General features: G+C 35.7%; 1 protein-coding gene across 20 annotated transcripts in view; it reads left to right on the top strand.

Moving 5' to 3' along the window:
• The window catches only part of MEF2A (myocyte enhancer factor 2A), a 161989-nt gene that overhangs the window by 107329 nt on the left and 33153 nt on the right, over positions 1-21507 (top strand). For 9 of the 20 annotated variants that reach the window (XM_082736474.1, XM_082736475.1, XM_082736484.1 and 6 more), the window contains one exon: positions 19249-19386. In XM_082736474.1, coding sequence (XP_082592600.1) covers positions 19249-19386 — 138 coding nt within the window. Of the gene's footprint in view, positions 1-4378; positions 4493-19051; positions 19184-19248; positions 19387-21507 lie in introns of those variants that run through there. The other 11 variants (XM_082736477.1, XM_082736486.1, XM_082736476.1 and 8 more) reach the window with 3 other exon arrangements.

Here is a 21507-nt window from a genome sequence, read left to right as displayed (position 1 = left end):
TATATGCATAAGCATTTTTTTAAAAAGATTTTTTATTTTTAAGTAATCTCTACATGCAGCATGGGGCTCATACTCACAAGCCCAAGGTCAAGAGTTGTATGATCTACCGACTAACTCAGCCAGGCACCCCGTGAAAGCATTTTGAAAACTCTTTTGTATTAGGTTGTTTCTGATTACAAGCAACAAAGACCTGACTGAAACTCACCTTTAAAATAAGGGTACTTGTTGGGGCGCCTGGGTGGCTCAGTGGGTTAAAGCCTCTGCCTTTGGCTCAGGTCATGATTCCAGGGTCCTAGGATTGAGCTCCACATCGGGCTCTGTGCTCAGCAGGGAGCCTGCTTTCTCCTCTCTCTGCCTGCCTCTCTGCCTGCTCGTGTCTGTCAAATAAATAAATTTATTAGCAAAGTCTTTGCTAAAGAACATCAATATTCTTCCCACTGGATTCCCAAAATCTTTTAAAATCTTTAAAAAATCTTTTTAGAAAATTAAAAAATAAATAAAATAGGGGTACTTGTTACATCACATAACAAAAAATGCAGCAGTGTGGTAGAGATTAGGCTCTGCTCTGTTGAAGTTGGCTCCAGGTTTCTGCCTTCTCTCAGGCATCAGCTTCTCTCAGGCATCCTTATGCTGGCTGGTGCATATTGACAGTAGCAGCTCCCGATCTTACCTCTGCACATGGCATCATCTATAGCAGCATTACCCAATAGAACTTCTTGTGGTGATGGAAATGTTCTCTATTTGTGCTGTCCAGTAGTGGTAGCCATTAGTCATATGTAGCTGTTGAGCACTTGAAATAGAAATAGTGCAATTGAGAAACTGTATTTTTAACTTTAATTGAGTAACCACATGTGGCTAGTGGCTACCATATTGTTAAGCACCAATATAAAGCATCAGAGATTTATTGTGTCCTAGAGTTTTCACCAAATGTTCTGAAATTAACTCTGTTATGCTGGCTTGGATAACATGCTTCCACACTCCTCCCTGCAGTACACTAATCATGGTAGTGAGGAGAAAATGGAAAGTGCTGATTGGCTTATTCTTGCTAGATACTCCACCTCTGAGATGTACTATGAAGCTACATTGATCCGGAAAGTTTCTATTTGCATAGGTGGGGATAGACCTGTAGCTCAGTGGAACAGGGCACAGAGCTCAGAAACAGACCCATACATTCATGGTCAGTGGATGTTTGACAAAAGTGCTGAGGTTAATCAATGAGAAAAGGAAAGTATTTTCAATAAGTGGTGCTAGAAAAGCTGGATATACATAAAGAAAAAATAAACCTTAATATTACTATACATCATACACATGTCTGTGGAGTAAAGAGTTTGCATGGGTGAATAATAAAGGTGAGGAACAGACAGACTGGGTGTAGTTGATACAGGGCCTTGAATATCAGTCTGTGGTGTTTGACCTTTGTCTTACAGGTATTGGGCAGCCTTTAGAGGTGTTTAAAGTTTAGGTAGTCAAATAATTGTTACAAGAATACTAATCTGGCAGCAGATTACCAGCATTTTAAAGGAGGTTTATAGCTTTTAAAAATAGACTACAGATCTCATCTTTTAATTATGATAGTCTTTAGTAATGTTGAGATTTTATGAAGAAGAATGCTGTTCCACTTAGTTTGAATGAGGAATGGTGATTAAAATGGTGGTTTAGACTGTGTCCTAAAGATTATGGAATATTGACATGTCATGCTTTTTCTTAATTGATCTATAAAAAAATTGAAGAGAGCATCATTTGTAGAAAAGGAAATGTTTAGAATTTAACCATAATGTGAATGTGATCAAGTATAAGTATAAATAAGCTTTGTAATGTGATCTCCCTTAATGTAACAATTTAAAGTATTTTTATTTAAAGTCATTATTTATTATGAAAAAGTGACCAAAATTACTGTAAAAAGGAGTTTATTATGAGAAGGTTTGGAAAACCCTGATCTAGTTCTGTACTTCATTTAAATGATAAGAAAGCAGGAGTCCAAACAAAGCAAAGGACTGGTCCAAGATCTTACGAGTTTGCAGTGACAAAACCAAGACTTAAATAATGTTTTCTTGAAGACCCTGGGTCTATCTCAGAAAGTCTTTGCTAAAGAACATCAATATTCTTCCCACTGGATTCCCAAAAATCAGCACACAGCTTAATATTAACCTGTAAGGTTGAACTAAAAGCAATGTTGCTTCCTTCAGTTAATTTATACTCTTAAAACTTTATCAGGGACGCCTGGATGGCTCAGTTGGTTGGGTGTCCAACTTGATTTTAAGTCAGGTCATGGTCTCAGGGTGACAGGATCAAGCCCCATGTTAGACCCTGCACAGTGTGGAATCTTGCTTGAGATTCTCTGCTCCCCTGCCCCATACACACACTGTCTCTCTGTCTCAAATAAATCTTTAAATTAAAAAACAAAAAACAAACATCAGACGTTACCCAAAAGTGTTAAGGACAAAAAGCATGAAGTATGTTTAAATGGAAATAAAGTTCAAGAATGAAAGAATGTGATTCTCTTCACACTGTAATACTGGAAATACTGCCTTTATTGCTGTATTGCCCCCATCTTCCACATTGACTCCCACGATATATTATTTCCAACCTTTAGAAAAGTGAACAGACTTAAAAAGAAAAACATACAAGTGCTTCTGCTGTAATGCATTCCTGAAAAATCTCATAAACTCCAAAACCTGTGCAACGTTGTGTTTTGATCAACACAAACTAAAAAATAATTAGTAATTGAAAAGAGAATTTGAACTGCTCAGTGAGACAGCTTAGTATGTAGTTAGTGGCTACCACAGTAGTTGTTATAAATGCACAGAATTGATTACTTGAGTAGAAGTGTTGGCAACATTTAATTAGAATGGAGATAGTGGGTCTTAGGACAGTGCAGATGGCTGTGTAGCAATGAGCAATGGAAGGTGGGGGGGCTTGCCATTAAAGTGAGCATGGGAAATATTACAACCTTCTTCAAGGCTGGGAATAGTCCTCTGAAGCCCTCGTTTTCAATTTCTTTTTTTTTTTTTTTCCTTTCTTTTTTTTTTTTTAAATGCTCTGGCTCTCAGGAGGCCTTTCTCCTTTCCTGCTAAAGGTTGCCACTTTCCTGGCTCCCCTTTCCTAGGAAAAATCCCCAGTGAACCAGAGTGACTTCTTTATACTGACACCATTCCCTATTTGTCAGTTTCATGGCACCTAATTTACATTCCAAAACACATTATAGTAGAGCAGACTGTATTGTTTAATCATAGAAAGAGTTTTGCTTTTTTTAAAAAGCACATTTATTAGCTAATATTCATCTGAATAAGCGGCTGCTGTGTAAAAGAAGATTATTCTGGGTGTGGGGGGGGAGTTTTATTATTACTGGTTTCTTTTAAGGTACAAAAAATAGCTGTTTTCATAGATTCTATTGGCTTTTGTTTCATATAGTTCTGTTCAGTGCTAATCTTAATATACCTGGGTATAAGACTCAATAGGTGTGAATTCCAGTGTGATTATTCGTAATTGGTAAAGATTTCTAGTGTTTTCTGCAACCTGCATAAAGTGCTTTCACACTACCTGATATCTTTATAAATCATTGCCCCCCAAATCCTTCACTGTCATGTGAAATTGAATGATTGAATGTTCAGCAAGGCAACGTAGTTTAGCTAGTGGCTACCACAATGTAGACATATTTGAGATTAACTTTTTCTTTTTATTGAAATATAATTTTCAGACCATAAAATTCACCATTTAAAATTATAGTTTTTAATGTATTCAAAAGTTTGTGCAACTGTGCACGCGAATTCCAGAACATTTTCATCAACCGTTCACAGTCATTTCCCAGCTCCCCTTACCTCCTCATCCTGGCAAACACTAACCTTTTTTGTGTGTCTATGAATTTGCCTATTCTGGATATTTCATATAAATGTTCTGTCTTGTGTCTAGCTTCTTCCATTTAGCATAATACTTCCAAGGTTCATTTATATTTTAGTATGTATCAATATATCATTCCATGGTTAAATGATATTCCATTGTATGGATAAACCATATTTTGTTTATCCAGTCATTCATTGATGGACATTGGGTTATTTCTACTTTTTGATTGCTACAAAAATGTGGCTCTGAATTGTACTTGTCCGTACAAGTTTTTGTACGGACATGTTTTCATTTTTCTTAGGTATCTACCTAAGAGTGGCATTGGTCAGTTTGTATGATAGCTCTGTGTTGAACTTTTTGAGGAACTTGACAGTGGAATTCTGTGGAAAATGTGGGACTCCTTTCCACATTTCAAGGAAAAGCAGAAACATCATCAAAAAACTTTGTGGATGTCATTAGAAAATATTTGGTTAATTTTTTCCTAAAACATTGATTTTTATTTTTTTTTTTTTATTTCTGTAATGTTGGATCAGGTTATCTGGACCAACCCTTCAGCTGAAGACAACTAAAAATACTAGATAAATTGTACAAAAACTTCCTTATAGTATCAAAGAGCTGTTAAGGAACATGCCAGACCAAAATCTAAGAAAAGGTAAGATCCTAAGAGGTAAAGAAGTATTTAAAATTCTGGCTACCCTGAGTCATTTGCCCACCAGGATAAAACAGTTGAAAACTGAGCTTCAGATTTTGTTGGATCCAGAGGCAAAGAACAACTCATTACATCTAGGTTTCCAAGTCTAATAGATCACCTCTTATATCAAACTGGGACCTCAGGAAGAGGAAAAAGTCCACAGTCTTTTCTCACTTGAAAAAATTGCAAGGGGAGATCTGTTGTCCTGAACAGATGGGGGAAAGAGGAGAATAAGAAAAGTAAGAAAGAGAACCTGTCTCTGAGGGTTGTAAAACAAGTACCAGCATTGTGTGGAACCACTCATTGTCCAAAATCATTTAACACAGGAAGCCCGGGAAAACTTTTGCCTCAGGTATCTGGAAGAAGCAAATTGATATACTTTTTGAAGAAAGGCACTTTATTCAAAGCATCAAAAATCTCTTTCAAAACCATAGAGCATACCTCATACAAAGATGACTGACCATAAAAGAAAATAAGACACCATAAGCAAAATGCAGAAGAAATAGCAGAAACTAACATCTAAATACTTCAGATACTCATTATTATACATAGATTATAAACAGTTTCACTCTGTTTTAATAAACAAGCTTGAAAATATCTGCAAGAAACAGGAAAATCGAAACGAAGTAGTATAGCAAAATTGAATGAAATACTTAGAGCAATGAAAATTCACAAGAATTTGTGAACTGAAACAGGTTATCTGGAGGCTCACCACAAAGAGATGAAAAGGTAGAAAATATAAGATGTTGAGGAAGAGGAAAATTGGTTGGAAATTCTAGCCTGAATTTTTGTTGGCTTTCTAGAAGGAGGGGAAGAGAGGATGAATATGAATGGGGGCAGATGCGATATTTGAAGAGATAATGACAATTTTCCAGGATTGGTTTAAGGAATTCAACAAATCCCTTGCAGAATAAAAGAAAAAAGAATATATATATATATATATATGGAGGGAAACTACAGAAAACAAAGACAAAGAGAAAAACATACAGAGCAGATTATCTTCAAAGGAGTAGTGACTCTAAATAGCAGCAAATGAAAATCTCTAGTCAATGAAATGATATGCTGAATGTGTTGAGAAGACGGAACTTGTAATCCAATTTAGAATTCTATACTCAGAGAAAATGTCTTAAAGAATGAAGGCAGGACGCCTGACTTACACGCCCAGGAAACCCCATTGCTTCCTTTCTTCTGGCTGGCAGCAGGGAGGCCACACTATAGCTGGAGGTACTGTAAAAGACGTGAACTAGCAGGAATTCATCAGCGCTCTGGCAGTCTTCGCTGAAAAAGTCTGGGGAGCTGAAAGTCCCTGCATGGGTAAACACTATAGCAGAAAGAGCTTGCTTGCTCCCTGTGATGAGAACGGTTTTGTTTGTTTGTTTGTTTGTTTGTTTTTTAAAGATTTGATTTATTTGTCAGAGAGAGCACAAGCAGAGGAAACAACAGGCAGAGGGAAAAGCAGACTCCCCACTGAGCAAGGACTCCATCCCAGGACCCTTGGATCATGACCCAGGCCGAAGGCAGAAACTTAACCGACTGAACCACCCAGAAGTCCCTGATGAGAACTGGTTCTACACATGGGCTGCTTCCACAGCACGGTACCTGTTTCTCCAGGGTGGTGCTGGGGTCAGCTCCATAACCAATATCTATGGGGGACACCAGAGAAATGGGTTCATGCCCAGCCACTTCAGCAGAGGTTCTAGGAGCATGGCCCACAAGTCCTCCAAAGCTTAGGAGCTGAAAACTATGAAGAAGGACCAAGAGGGAACCTGCACACTGACACATCAGGGACAGAGAAATCTGGAAAGAATCACCAGACAGGTATCAGCTGCCACCGGAAGTATTAGAACAAATGCGGGGTTAATAAATTGGCTCATTCATTTAAAAAAAAAAAAAAGCAAAAAACTGTGTGTCAGTTTTGCAACTAAACCACGTCAGGCTTTTGAAGAAGGGGTCCAAAACCCAAGTCAGACTGTCTTGGTAAGAAAGCAGTCTTCATGGGAAGATCAAATGATCTACAGAAGCTTCCAGTAGACAGTGACCCGTGTCTCTGTTTCATCAGTGAACATTAGAACCTAATAGGTACTCTCAGTAAGTTTTGTTGGAAAAAAAGAAGGCAAATTAAATTATTTGTATAATTAAAACACACACACACACTAAGAAGGGATGGTGAAAACCAATAGCCAAGGCTTTTGAAGATACACTTTCCTGACTTCATGGTGCACTGAGAACCAAGTTTATCAAAATATTTATGTGTGAAGATTTGCAACAGAATTACATTATCCCCTGTTGATAGGCTGATGCCCAATATCTGGTTTCTGTGAGTTAAGGGCCCCCTCAAACTGTTGGTTTTGCTCAGGGTTAAGGGAAGAAGTATCATTGCCATTAATTGGGATCTTTACACTCAAACCTAGGAGTATCATAGAACTTTTAAAATTCAAAGAAGCCATATTTTGAACACGACACACTTCTTACTGAGGAAGATAGGAATAAGATTATGGAGGAACTGGAGAAGGAGCCAGAAGGCATTGCCTATAGCTATATGCAAAAGGAATGTGCTGTCTTCCCAAGGTTGAAGTGTTTCCTGATCCCAAGCCTCTCTGTGTTCTCCCTTTCATTTATCGGCTGATTAATGCAGTCTGTTGAACCAGCTGAACTAGTACAGTGTGGTGGAAAAAGCACTGAATTGGACATCAGAAGATTTAGATTCTAGTCTTAGTTCTGCTACTTAAGAGCTGTGTGATGTGGTAGGGTTGAAGGCGGAGTACTTGGGTCTCTCCTAAGCTTCATATTCTCCTTTGTAAAGATAGGAGGTTAACCTAGGTTGCGATGGTACCATTTAATTTGTTTTTCATCAGCTATCTTAGTATACTTTTTTTGTGTATGTAAAATCTCAGGATCCTATTGTGCCTCAAATATTTTGACTCAGTGGACAAATTTTCAGAAAAATAAAACTTAACAAAATGGAATCATGAAACTATAGACAACCTGAATAGTCTTAATTGTGAAGTTTACCACAGAAGAACTCCAAGTCCAGATGGCTTCATAAGCAAGGACTAACAGATTTTTTAAGGAAGAAATAATGCCAGTATTTCTAAACTCTTTCAGAGAACAGAAAAAGAAGAAACACTCTTTTCTCCATTATATGCGCTAGCCCAACTTTGATAGCAAAACCAGCAAGGAGAGTTCGAAGAAGAAAAATCAGAAATCAGCCCCACTGAACATAAATGCAGAACTCCTAAACAAAATATTAGTCCACTCCTTTGAGTTCACATCTTTTTTAGTGGAGACACTTAACTTGTTTTCACTTTGATCCGTTTTCTGTACTCCTTGGGCATGCATATAGACTCTGTCAGCCTCCCTTTGGGAGTAGCCATGTGACTAAATTGGCCAATGGAATTTGAGTAGAAGTGACACATGCTGGTTCCAGGCCTGATCTGTCAAATACCTCCCACATGATCTTCATACTGTCTCTTCCCTCTTTGCCTGCCAGGTGCAGAGAATCCAGATGAGCACTCTTGAGGTCTTATGCGTGGAAGCACAAGATAAATGAATCTGGGCTCTGAATAATCTCATGCACGCCTCTGAGATAAGAAACATCCTCATATGGCTTTTTATGAATAGGAAACTTCATTGTGTTAGACCACTGAGAGTGTTTTGTTCATTAAAGCATCTCATGTTACTTATGCTAAAACAGAAATTAAATCCAGCAGTATATAAAAGGGACAGTGTATCATGACTACATTGGATTGCTCACAGGAATGTAGGGTTGATTTAACAGTTATCCCATTATTGTGGAATGGAACTCTCAATAGGTATATATCTCTACCACCAAAAAACCAAACAAACAAATAAAGAAAGAAATAATAATAATCCTTATAGAGTCAAGGAAATGCCAGTCAAAAGAATTCAACAACTGATTCTGAAATAAAGGGAAAATGAGGGGGAAAAGAGCACATCCTGAAGAATAACAGTGTGAGAGGGTTTGCTCTACAATATATTGTGACTAATTTTAAAGCTGTAGTAATGAAGATACTATGACAATGCACAAATACTGATTTCCAAACATAGCAGTGAAGTAATAGCTTAGAAACGGAACCATGTGTGCATAAATGGGGGTATCTATAATCATAGGGGAAAGAAAAAAATTCTTTAATAGTGCTGGGACAGTTAGATACATAGGAAACTATGAAGGGAGTCTACCTCATATCTTACGTAAAATCTATCTCCAGGAAGATTATAGACTTAAATGCAGAAGGCAAAATTGAAAGCTTTTAGAAGATACAGGAGATTATTTTCATGATTTTGAGGTAGGGAAGGATTTATTGAAGACATAAAAACTATAAAGGAAAAATTGGTAAATTTGACTTTGTTAAAATTAAGAGCCTGTTTTTATCTGAAGGCAGTTTTTTTTTTTTTAAACCACAGAATGGAAAAAGATTTTTATAATGCATAAAATTAGTAAAGGACTTATGTTGATTTCAAATTTTAAAAATGACAATAAATAAGAAAAAGATGAACAACCCAATTGAAAATTTGGAAAGTACTTGACCAGACACTTAGAAAAAAAATTCAGAGAGCCAATAGGTATGAAATGTGCTTCATTTCCTTAGTAATCAGGGAAATGCAAATCAACTTCTCATTTCAGGTAGAAATGTACTTCGATACAATTATAGTTGACCCTTGAACAGCTCCACAGTTGGGAAAACAGCACCCTGTGCAGTTGAAAATCCATGTTTGACTTTTGACTCCCCCTAAACTTAGCGGCTTACCAGAAGCCTTACCAGTAGCATAGTCAGTTAACACACATTTTTCAAGTTATATGTGTTACATACTGTATCCTGACAGTAAAGTCAGCTGGAGAAGAGAAGATGTTATTAAGAAAACTCGAAGGAAGAAAACATACATTTACTGTATTATACTGTATTTATTGGGAAAGACATCTGGGTAGGTCTGCACAGTTTAAACCTGTGTTGTTCAAAGATAAAAAGTACTTTAAAAAATGTTTTGACATTATCTAGTATAAGACAGATAAGAGCCACATACTTTATGAACTTAGCAGTTCCATTCCCAAGAATATACTCTAGAGAAGTGTGTGTAGATATGGGGTAGGTTATGTTTACAAAAATGTTCATAGCACCATTTTCATTTCAATAATGGCCAAAAAACTGAAGCAGCTCCAATATCTGTAGTAGAATGAATAAAGTTTTTCCCCTATACAATGAGTTACAATATTCAGTGAAAATGAACAAACTAGATCTGTATGCAACCCTAAGGATGAATCTAATAAACATAATATATAATAAAAGAGGCAAGACAGAATACTGCATCGCATATACTTCATTCACATAATATTTAAAAGTAAGCCGAAGGATATAGTTACAGGTACGCATATATGTGGTAAACCAGAAAGCTTCGTCATCACAGAGGTTGGGTGGTCTTTCCTGGAGAAGGCAGAGAGGAGAGGTGTGTGATTGAGGAAGATATATAGGTTCCAGTTCTAGTCTGTGTTTTGATTTGGTTTGATTACTAGTAGTCATTTTCTAATTGTTGAATTTAATAAATTTTGATGGCCTTTGTGAATTTTTCAGTTTTAAAAAATTAAATGTTTTTATGCATTTTCAGAGTGTTTAGGAAGAATATGAAGTGTCTTTAATTAGCAACAGTTATTAAAAACGAGGAAAAGGAGAACTTTGCCTATTTAAAATAACCCTATTTGGTTTGAGTTCCTTGGAACTTAAGACATGTTATTCCTTTATTTTACAAGTAGTCATATCTTGTGCTAGATCTGATTATCCATTCATCCAGTGTTTATGGAGCATTTACTGCTCAGGTGCTTGACAGAAATGAGATTCGGGATGGGTGGTGATACTATAGATTGATTAATTAGCTCCTTGTGCATTTAAAAAATCATGCATATATACCTATTGAGTACTTTTAGTTCCATAGTTTTGCTTCTGAGTACTGTGATTCTATTAGCTTGTAATGGAATTTGGCAGTGACAGAATTGAGCATACATTAAAGAACATTTCAGTTCTTTGTAGGCAGTTGTTAAAAACACAGTCTTGTCAGGTGTGGGCTCTGGTAAACAGACAGTAGAGACTCCTGAGTCTAAAACTTTGTAGCATAACTCAAAATTGCAGAAAATGCCAGCCCCCTGTGATATTTTTTTTTAAAGGTTTTATTTATTTACTTGTCAGAGAGTGAGCGAGCGAGTGAGCACAGGCAGACAGAGTGGCAGGCAGAGGGAGAAGCAGGCTCCCTACTGAGCAAGGAGCCTCGATGTGGGACTCGATCCCAGAATGCTGGAATGATGACCTGAGCCAAAGGCAGCCGCTTGACTGAGCCACCCAGGCATCCCTCACCCTGCCCGTCGGGATTTTTATCAGTTCTTATTTCAGAATTCCTGGAGTTTAAATATTTAAACTTATTTACAGTGAAAAATATGAGTACTAGATTTCTTTATTAAAAAACAAAATATTATGGTACATGATTGTATGTATATGTATTTATATAATATCTCTATATACACACATGATTATATGTAATTTCCATGGAGAATAAGCGTATCTAAAATTTTTTTTTTTTTAAAGATTTTATTTATTTATCTGACAGAGAGAAATCACAAGTAGACGGAGAGGCAGGCAGAGAGAGAGAGGGAAGCAGGCTCCCTGCCGAGCAGAGAGCCCGATGCGGGACTCGATCCCAGGACCCTGAGATCATGACCTGAGCCAAAGGCAGCGGCTTAACCCACTGAGCCACCCAGGCGCCCAAGCGTATCTAAAATTTTAAATACATTGTTTTTTGGGGATAAGAGCGTTTAAGCTAAAAAAGCTGTTTAAAATTGACCACCTTTTGTATACAACCCATTTTGAAATATGTTTGCTTTTTTAAGTTTATTGTATAAAAGAAAACTTGGATATACTTAGGGAAAAAAGTAAACAGCATTGTTTTTGCCTTGAGTTTCTTTTCCCTGTCTCCTTTCCACCATTTCCTTACCCTTTCCATCTCCACTGTCACTAGCAGATTTAATAATATAGGCTAGAAAATGAAGTATAGGACCTGCCAAGCTGTGCTATGTACCCAGAATTCTGTATATGCTTCCTTGAACTTGAGAGATAGGGTCGGTGATGCTTTGTAAGTAGAACAGTACAGCACTTTAAGGATCTTTGTTGGTATATGTACCATTATTTGAATCAATTATCTTTGGCTAGAAACAGTAAGCACTGCTCAGGCATCTTACTTCCAGGTTTGGGATCCTTTCTGAGCTCAGAGTAGTGGGGGCACTAGCCAGACTTGTTTTGGGAATTATGGGACTTAGATAAGAGACCACTAATATATGACCTAAAGGATTATGATAGTTTTTTTCATCAAGGTTCTTTGATTCTAAGAACTAGAAATCCATTTAAAGTAACTGAAGCTAAAGAAGAATTTATCATTTTTTTTTTTAAAGATTGTATTTATTTGAAAGAGAGCACAAGCAGGGAAGAGGGGCAGAAGGAGAAGGAGAAGAAGGCTCCCTGTTGAGCAGAGAGCCTTCTTCAGGGCTCGATCCTAGGACCTCGAGACCATGACCTGAGTCAAAGGCAGATGTTTAATTGACTGCGCCACCCAGATACCCCTAAAGGAGAATTTATTGAGAGAATACAGTCACGTGGCACCCAAGGCAGGAAGGAATACCGGGTGTTCTAAAGGCTTGACACCAGGAGCTCCATCTCAAGGTCTGCATGGTGTGTCATCTCTGCCACCAACCCTGGTTTGCTGGATGACTCTGGCAAAGGCTTTATGTAAAAATAATTGATGTTCTGGGTCCTTTTCCAGTTAACCGTTTTTATAATCAGAGTATAATTTCCAAATTTAAAAAAAGCTTTATTTATCTTACTGTCTTTTGTCTCAGTGAGAGAAAAGGGTTGGTGAGCTGTGGGACCTCTATCTTAGTACTAATAAGATTTTTTTAAAAACTGGGTTGGTTCTCTATAGATGGTATGAATTTTTCTACTCTAGAAAAGTATGACTTTTGTTTTTCAGGTTACCAAGTTTGTATTCCAACCTGCTGGGCTCAAAATAAGATCCAGAATCAAAACCTTTGTTTGGTAAAGACTATACACACACAGTGTAATAGATGTCCTCTTGCACTACCAGTTCTATTCTTTACTATCCAAAAGCCCACTGGGGCATCTCCTAGCAGCTTTCAGAATATAAGCTGTTGTAAGTTAAATACATGTATGAATTTAAGAAATTATACCTATGAAATTATATTTTTTCTCATAGTTCAAAAGTAGCCAAATACAACAATTTCTGTGGATCCATCTGGTACAAACTATTATTTTTAGATTGCCTTATTATGTATTTTTACAAATTCATAACTTTAGGTTTTAGAAGACTTCTAAAGTAACTTGTCATAGCATCCTGGTCTCGTTCTTTGCCTTTTTTTTTTTTTTTTATCTTGCAAGTATTAATAAATAAATATTTTATGCTTGTCTACCGCCTTGTTTGTCTAGATTCAGAAAAATGTAAAGCAGTCTAGACTTCAGTCTTTGACTTGAAAGTTCACGTATTAGTTGAGGGTACATTAGATAGGTAAATACAAGGTAGTATAAATAAATGAATGTTCTATTGAATAAGTGCTCTTAGAATTTTAGCGTAGGGAAGTAGTAGGGGAAAAGTTTCATGGAAGATGGGGTTCAAACAAGGCCACAGGCCATAGTGAGCTATGAAGCAGTCCTGCAGAAAAGAGGGCAGGGTTTTAAACAAGTGAGCCGGTAAGTAGGAGCTAGGCTGTTGGTGACTTGCAGTTAGGCTAAGGAATTTTGGTTCTGTATTCTGTATCTGTTATTTCAAAAGAGGGATGTAAGATATGTAAAACAGTCTCTTGCGGTTTAGGAAGAAAATAATAGAAATTCTATTTTACTCTAAAATGTGCTTATTAATATTAAAAAGATTAATTTATGCCTGTAAATTGCAAAATGTATGCATATTTTGGGGGCTGTGCATAAAATATGTGTCTGGATGGGGTAGCTAATCTAAGTCTTAGAGACTGCTGCTTTAGATTCTAGAGAAGCATCAAAGATTTAAAACAGGTGTGATAAATACAAAGTGGTATTGAGGAGACCCGAATCTCTAACAAGTTATGGGACAGATTAGAAAAGAGAGTAGAAAAAGTACAAGGGTATATTATAAGCATCTAGATATAAAGCAGCACAGGCCTGTGTTGAATATGGTGGCAGTGGAAATAACTATAATCTATAAAACTTGGTGTTCCCTGTGAATTGTGGGGGAGAAAACAAAGCATGCACCGCAAGATTGCTTTCTGTGTTAACTGGAGAAGAGTAAGTCTGAAGAGGGGATCTGTTTAATGAGAGGTAGTGAGTTCCATTGAAATAGAGTAGCCAGATATCCAAATGAAAATGTGCAACAGGCAGTTGAGACTATAGGTCTTCCAAATGTTAGGTTAGGTGTGAAAGAAAGCATAATCGTTACTCTTACAACTATAGAATGAACAGGCATCAAAGATTTTATTTAACAAATGAGTACACCAGTAAGATGTTACAGCCAGTTCAAAGAACTCAAAATACCATGTAATAGTGGTTAAAGAATGCTGAAGTGAATTTACAAATGCAAGAAAACGGGTCAGTATCCACAAGGTGATAATCAGTGACATCCCACAGGAAACAATTTCTATGAACAGGAGTTATTTGCAGTTATTATTCATTTTCTGCAAGTTAATTAACATCCATCCCTACAGAGTTGTAATATAGCTTTGTCGAAGAACAAAGGTAGATAAACCTGAATGAAAGTTCTAGCCAGGATATAATTTTCATTGTTTTTTCCTTAAATTGATGGAAATGTTTTAAATTTCAGAGCCTTCCTATTGGTAGGGTCTTTAATCAATAGAAGTTTTTAAGTTCCTCTTCATTTAATTAAAACTCATTTATATTTTTTAATACAATAAAAACCCGCCTCTTTTAAGTTTAATTTGGGCATTTCCAGCTCAGAAACTGTGGATGTGATACAGGGATCCCTTGTCCCTTGGAAATTTTGTTTTTTGTTTATTTGTTTTAAGATTTTATTTGTTTATTTGAGAGAGCACAAGCAGGGGAAGCCTCAGGAAGAGCAAGAGGGGGAGAAGCAGGCTCTACGCTGAACAAGGAGCCCAATGCAGGGCTTGATCCCAGGACACTGGGATCATGACTTGAGCTGAAGGCAGACGCTTAACCAACTGAGCCACCCAGGTGCTGACCCTCCCTTGTAAATTCGTATAGGTAAAACACTACCCAGTCTTCTAGCAGCTCAAATTTCACCTTAGAACTCACTTGCTTCAGATGGAGAGGAACCCTGCCTCAGAAGATTGTGGGTTTGTTGTTTTAGACTGTTGTACTCTTAATACTGTGATAGGAATAGCATTTAATTTATGAATTACCACAAGAATTAAGGATTACTCTTTTATTTTTTGAAGAAGAATACTGAAAGGTTACAAGTCTTCTCTGATCATCTCTCCTTAATTTTTGATACTATAATAAATTAACACAGATCACTAATCAGTTAACCAAATATTTTCAAAAAATTTAGCAGCACATTAGTTTTTTCTTTTAAAAACCAATGCTTAGTACATACTAAATCCTAACAAGAATTACTGGGAAGCTCCCTTGAGTTTACATTTACTGTGAATCATAAGTCAAGGGTAGTTTTATACTACTGTTAAACAGTACTCTTCAAAAGTAAAATCATGACTCTCAAATCTAAAATGAACATGAATCAAAGACTTTAACTCGTGGGCACCTGAGTGCTCAGTCTGTTAAGCATCCAGCTCTTGGTTTGGGCTCACGTCGAGATCGTGGGGGTCCTGCGATCACCCTGCATTGGCCTCCGCATTCACTGCAGAGGCCACTTGAGAATTCTGTCCCTCTGCTCCTCTTCCCCACTCACACACACTCTTTAAAAAAAAAAAAAAGATTTTAACTCATTAGTGGCTGAGGAAACTGGAAAAAATTACAAGTGTTTAATAGATAAATCCTAAGATTAGACAAATACATAAGCCCATCAAGAAGGCAAAATAAATTTTCTTCATAGGTGCAAACAAATAAAAGACCTGACCTCTTCCACAGTAGGGACAGAAGTCAATTGAACCACCATCAGACAGAATTTATTTGCATGTCTACAAACATTAATTTCCATTATTACCAGTTTCAACAAATTAACTTCTCTCTCTACAGAGTTGTTAAATAGCTCAAAGGCACAAACCCCATAGAATCGGATGACATGGAAGGATGTGCCCTAAACAATACATAGTTTTCCATAAAGACACTTAGGAGGGTTTTTTTTTTTTTTTTTTGATTCATTTAAAAAGCTTTCAGAATCTGTCCTTAGATAACTAATACTTAAGGTAAATATTAGCTAAGGACGTGATTTTTTAAAATCTGCATTTTATACTGTATGTTAAAGTATGCAGAAAGTACCTGACCGAATTGGCCCAAAATATAAGAAGTGCCATTAAAATCATAATATAGTTTACATCTATTGTGAGGAGTAGAAATGTTTGTTTTTTAAAGGTGTTTAGCTAACCCTCCAAAAATAAAATTTCTTTTATAGAAACGCACTGATGAAAATTATATGGGCATTCATTTTAGGATTTCATTTAAGTAATCTTTGCAGTTGGAATCATTAGACATGTTTAGAACACTGGTACAAAAGAACACCAAACAGGTTGTATCAAGTTAGCTTAAATTAATAACTTAATTATTTAAGAAAAGCAACTTCAGTCAACTTACATGATACATACCTGTGAAACTTGAAATTATTTTGTCACAATTGAATTTTCCCCGTGAGTTTGCCATAATGTCACTGAAAACTGTCAGTTGATGTACAATAGCAAAGTACTTTTTACGAAGTACCATTTACTTCAGAATGGACCATAATAATCATCTGTAATAGCCATAGACTGTGCACTGTGCTAGTACTCTTAAGGAATACACAACAACAGATTCCTCAAAATGGTAGCTTTTCAGACTGTTTTCTTCGTTGACCAAGTGTTTTTATTGTGGCTAACCTGAAGCACTTGAAAAAATTGAAGCTAGCCTGTTTCTTATATGCCTCACCTAGGCTTGTTAATAGATGACAGCATTCCATGTGTTAGTACCTGTGACACAGGAGAGACTTTTACTATTAAGCTATGTGGTAATGATAAAGAAGACAGAAAAAGTCTTTTTATGGTAGTTGGGTCCTCACAACAACTCTTCGTGTTCTGGTGATAAGAAGACGCAAGTTGGGTATCCAGTAGAGGTACATGAGCTTGTTATCTCCAGAGCTGATAGAGCCTCTTGAATTCCCACACAATGACAGGAACCCCATCTGAAGTGAAGGCTTGCAGACCTGGAGATACCAGAACACTATTCTTTATGAGTGCAAGTAGGGTTAACCCTGTTGTTGTAGAATAAAACTTCTGTGTAATTACTTTAAAAGGCCATATTCTTTTTCTTCAGTAATTTGAAAGAACTTCAAAGAGGCACATAGTTGGTGGTCACTATTAGTGAAAGCATGACTATGAATTTCCTAGTCTTAAGATGCGTGAATATGATGGGAAAATATCTGGAGATTTCAGGCTAGAATAAGTCAACAAGTTCATGATGAAATCTGTGTAGGCACTTACTATATTTGTTTTGTTTCTAGGGCTGTGTAGGTTATAAGAGTTCATTGTGTTCCAATATTCTGAGTGTTAACGTCTTCATTGCTGATAGCAACTTGCAGAGCTTTGGCAAGCAGAACTTGCTACAGTGAGCAGGGGAGAATACATGTCTCCATCCCTTAGTTCTAAATAACAGGACCTTTTATGGCTAAGTACACATAAAAGTTCATGTGATTAGTTATATCCATAGAACGTAGAGCCATGGGGCCAGTATTGGGGAAGTACAGGTAGTGTTTGCTCTATGCTTATGTTTAGTGATTGTGTTACGGTGGGGGTTTCAGAGACTATATGTGGGATTCCTGGTGCATGCTAAGTAATTGGAGAAGTTAACGTATCAGCACTTAGGATTTTTTATGATTCTGTAAGCATGAAAAAAATCAAATTGACTAAAGTGATTTTAAAATAATTTGACTTCAGAGAAACTAAGAAAAAAATTTCCTATCTTAACCTGTTGTGTGTTTACATTCTTTCAGTGCTTATAAAATAAGCATTCATAATTGTAAATCATACTTTAAAGGATATCAAGATTACTATGGATTAATTAAAAGTGCATCTTAAATCTAATTTAAATAATCATTAACGAATTAATTAACAAACATAGTACTAATTTATTGATCAAATTTTGTTTCCCAATTAAATAAACTTCATTAGTTTACTTGGAAAATTTTAGCTTCCCAAAACTTCACAGTGGTTGATTAGAAAATCAGCCAGTCTCAAAGCTATTTAAAATGTTGAACTCTGTAATTCTACTTTAAAAAAACACCCATTGGGGTTTTTAAAAATTTAGACATTCTGGAAATAAATTAGTATTCCACAGATTGTCAAGCCCTTGGTTGTAAAGCTACTCTTTTAAATATTGGACAAGTCATTTCATGGTGATTTTAGTGGAAAAAAAAAAATAAAAATCAGAAAACCAATTGTTCATTATATTTTTACCTCAAAATAAGAAGGAAAAGTGAACATATTGTCTAGGAGATACTTTCATAACACAAAGTTTTCCAAAAGAAAGTCAGTTCAGTGGATTAGGTCAACCCCTGAAGGAGCTCTGTAGGAAGAGGTAGCCAAGGGGGTGAAAGATACATGCTGTTTAACATATTATTACAAACTAAAAGTAAGTAGAAGGGGGGAAATTTCATTAGTGGGGTGTTTTTTTTGTTTTATAGAACTTCAAAATAAATTTGTTGCAATCTTACACCAATAGATGTTCAGTGTCACTAATAAAGTCACTAATAATATGTATATTCTACATAGAAAAGAGTCATAGCTGTCATATGTAAATAAGTATTTGAGTTTTTTGCCTCTAAGTTTTGTAGGAAAATGATAGTATTTAAGAACAAATTAGGAATGAGGTTACTGAGATAGGATGCTAATTCTTTCTGGTGGCTAGGATAAACTCAGGTGGAAAGCAGTTTCAGTAGATGAAGTTGCTGAAATGTTCATTTTGTAAAGGTACTATGATAGCTTCTCAGAGCATCATTTTGATACATTTATGTGTCAGTTTGCACACTCATTGGCCCTATCAGATGTGTTGATCAGGCTGTAATCAGATTCAGGTTGTAAATGTCAGAGCCGTGAGTAATTTAGTATTCTCTAGGAAGTTTGGGAAGAAAGAATCCAAACAAATTAACATTCCTTTTTTTCTTAATGTGCACTGGGAGCATTAATTTTGCTTATATCTAAGGTTTACCTTATTTGGAGGATTAGAGTACATTTGTGATCATTTAAAAATCATTTCAGTGGCTCTTGTAATAATTCATTCAGTCTGTGCTCTCTTAATAAATTTTACAAAACTCATGGCAAGTTAGTATCATTTGTGTGTGAATTTTCCAATTGTATTTCAGACTTTAAGAAAGAAAGGCCTTAATGGTTGTGAGAGCCCTGATGCTGACGATTACTTTGAGCACAGTCCACTCTCGGAGGACAGATTCAGCAAACTAAATGAAGATAGTGATTTTATTTTCAAACGAGGCCCTGTAAGTACTTTTACTTTACCTCTACTTTTTATTTGTTGATCCTTTTTGTTAACTTCATTATATAGGCTCTGAACAAGAAGGAACACAGAGGGTGCGACAGCCCAGACCCTGATACTTCCTATGTGCTAACTCCACATACAGAAGAAAAATATAAAAAAATTAATGAGGAATTTGATAATATGATGCGGAATCATAAAATCGCAGTGAGTACTAAAGTATGGTTTGTGCTTTTATCTTGTGCATGAAGATATTGGCTACGCATCCTGTTTATTTTCGCAGTGGGTGATGATACCAATAATAGAAGGGGAAGAATTTTCATTAGGGTTTTTTTGTTGTTGTTTGTTTTACAGAACTTCAAAATAAATTTGTTGGAGTCTTATAATAATACATGTTCAGTGTCTTAAACAAGGAAGTGAAGAGAAGGCATCCTAATCTAAGTTCTACTTACTGTCTCCTATACCTTTAGACAGGGCACATAAATCCCTCTCAGATGCCAATTTTCTCATCAGTAAAGTGAATGAGCTGGCTTACGTAATTTTTAAGGTCCCTTCTAGCTCTTAAATTTCCATGTTCGTAAATATAAAGGGTTCATATAAGATTTCCCTTTCCCTCTCATGACTTAAAAAATATTACATGTACATTAATAGATCTTGAGACTATAAAATATAAAGTGATTAGATTTATTACAAAATTTGATGTTCAGGATTATTTTTAATTATTTTGTATAGTTGCTGTAATAGTAGTAGCTTACTCTTTGGTTCTTTGTAAATGTCCTAAAACTATTTGGCAAAATACCTCCAAACTTTTCTTTTCTTTTACTGTAGGTATTGAGGAAGAGAGCCTTGGCTTGATACTAATTTAAGGAAGCAATGTTTTTAAACTGGTTGCAAATCAAATACTTGGTTTAAAATTTTCCTATGCTCATACATCTATCCATCATGAAAACCAGTAGTTTTTTGTTATCCTTCTTTGATAGTTCTTCAAAAAGTTCTTTTGGGGAGCTCATTGGCAAGAGCTGCTTAAAACAGCTATTTTGGATCTGATTTTCTAAAGCTGCATCTGTATTGTAGGCTTCAGGGAACAAATTGGTTCTGATTCTGATATTTATCTTATTGTCAGAGTTAATTCTCTTAAAAACTATGCCTTGAAGTATACATCATGGATTATCTCTTCAAAGGAGTCCTTTACTATAAGAAGCTCATGAAAAATAGATTTAAGGACGTATTTTTGTGCTAATACAGTTATTATTCTTTAAAAACATAAAATAAAATCCCTTCTGACCTCACATGGATGCTGGTGACTTTGAAGTAAATGTTAAACTGCAAAATATTGTGTAAATAAAATTGCTTTACCTTTGAAAAAAATTTTTTTGTCATGTAGCCATTGTTTTATGTCAGTTAATGGATGATAATTTTCTTTCTGAAATAATCTATTGAATAGAGAACATAAACTATATTCTTCCAACTTTGAATTAGCAGTGTTACCACTCTTTGCAATCACTTTTAAAATATGGGGAGAAGCAAGCTTTCTTCTTTCTCTATAATGGAGATTTTATAAAGAACTGTTATTTTCATGGTTAACAAGTATATTGTATATGGTCTATGAAGGAAATACAAGAAGAAATGACAAATACTGTTTTAAGGGGGTGTGGAATACTTAGGAGGGAAGTAAGATAGCATTTATAATTATAACTTAATCTTCATACAATTTAAAGATAGGTTTTCAGCGGTTAATTTTATTGTTTAGATGGTTTCTTTGCATTTCATCACACTCAGATTGCATTGTGTTGTATATATGACTTGATTTTTTTTTTTTTAAGTTTTGTCCATTAAGAATGTCAGTCAGTTAAACCAGGGCTGATTTATAATGTCCCACATTTGGTGTATTAAATTTATAATTTGTGTACATATTTTCTCCTTTTGTTAAATTTGTAATCTCTCAATAGAAATGTAATGTTGCTAAACTGGTTTGGATTATTAAAGTGCTAATTTTATGCTCACTTGGTAACGATATATTTTGTAATGTCTAAATCTGACAACACTACTTTAATATCAGGTTCTGACATCTAATTTTCATTTCTAGGACCGTTTGAAATATATATATATATATACACACACACACACACTTTATAGTAGTGTATATGTATTCATATATAAAACGGAAATTGAAAAGTTTATGTCAGACATACTCATGTTCAAATGTAATTCTGAAGAAGGCAACTTAAATCTACCAGTTGATTAGTAAGAAACTATCCCTGTCCTCAACTTTTAATAACTGTGGAGTTACCTTATCCAAATTAAAATTCGTAAGTTATTTATTTAATA

Source organism: Mustela nivalis, assembly GCF_964662115.1.
Source record: "Mustela nivalis genome assembly, chromosome: 6".
Taxonomy (NCBI): domain Eukaryota; kingdom Metazoa; phylum Chordata; class Mammalia; order Carnivora; family Mustelidae; genus Mustela; species Mustela nivalis.
Note: the sequence above shows the minus strand (reverse complement) of the source record. Positions and strands in the feature narration are given on the sequence as shown.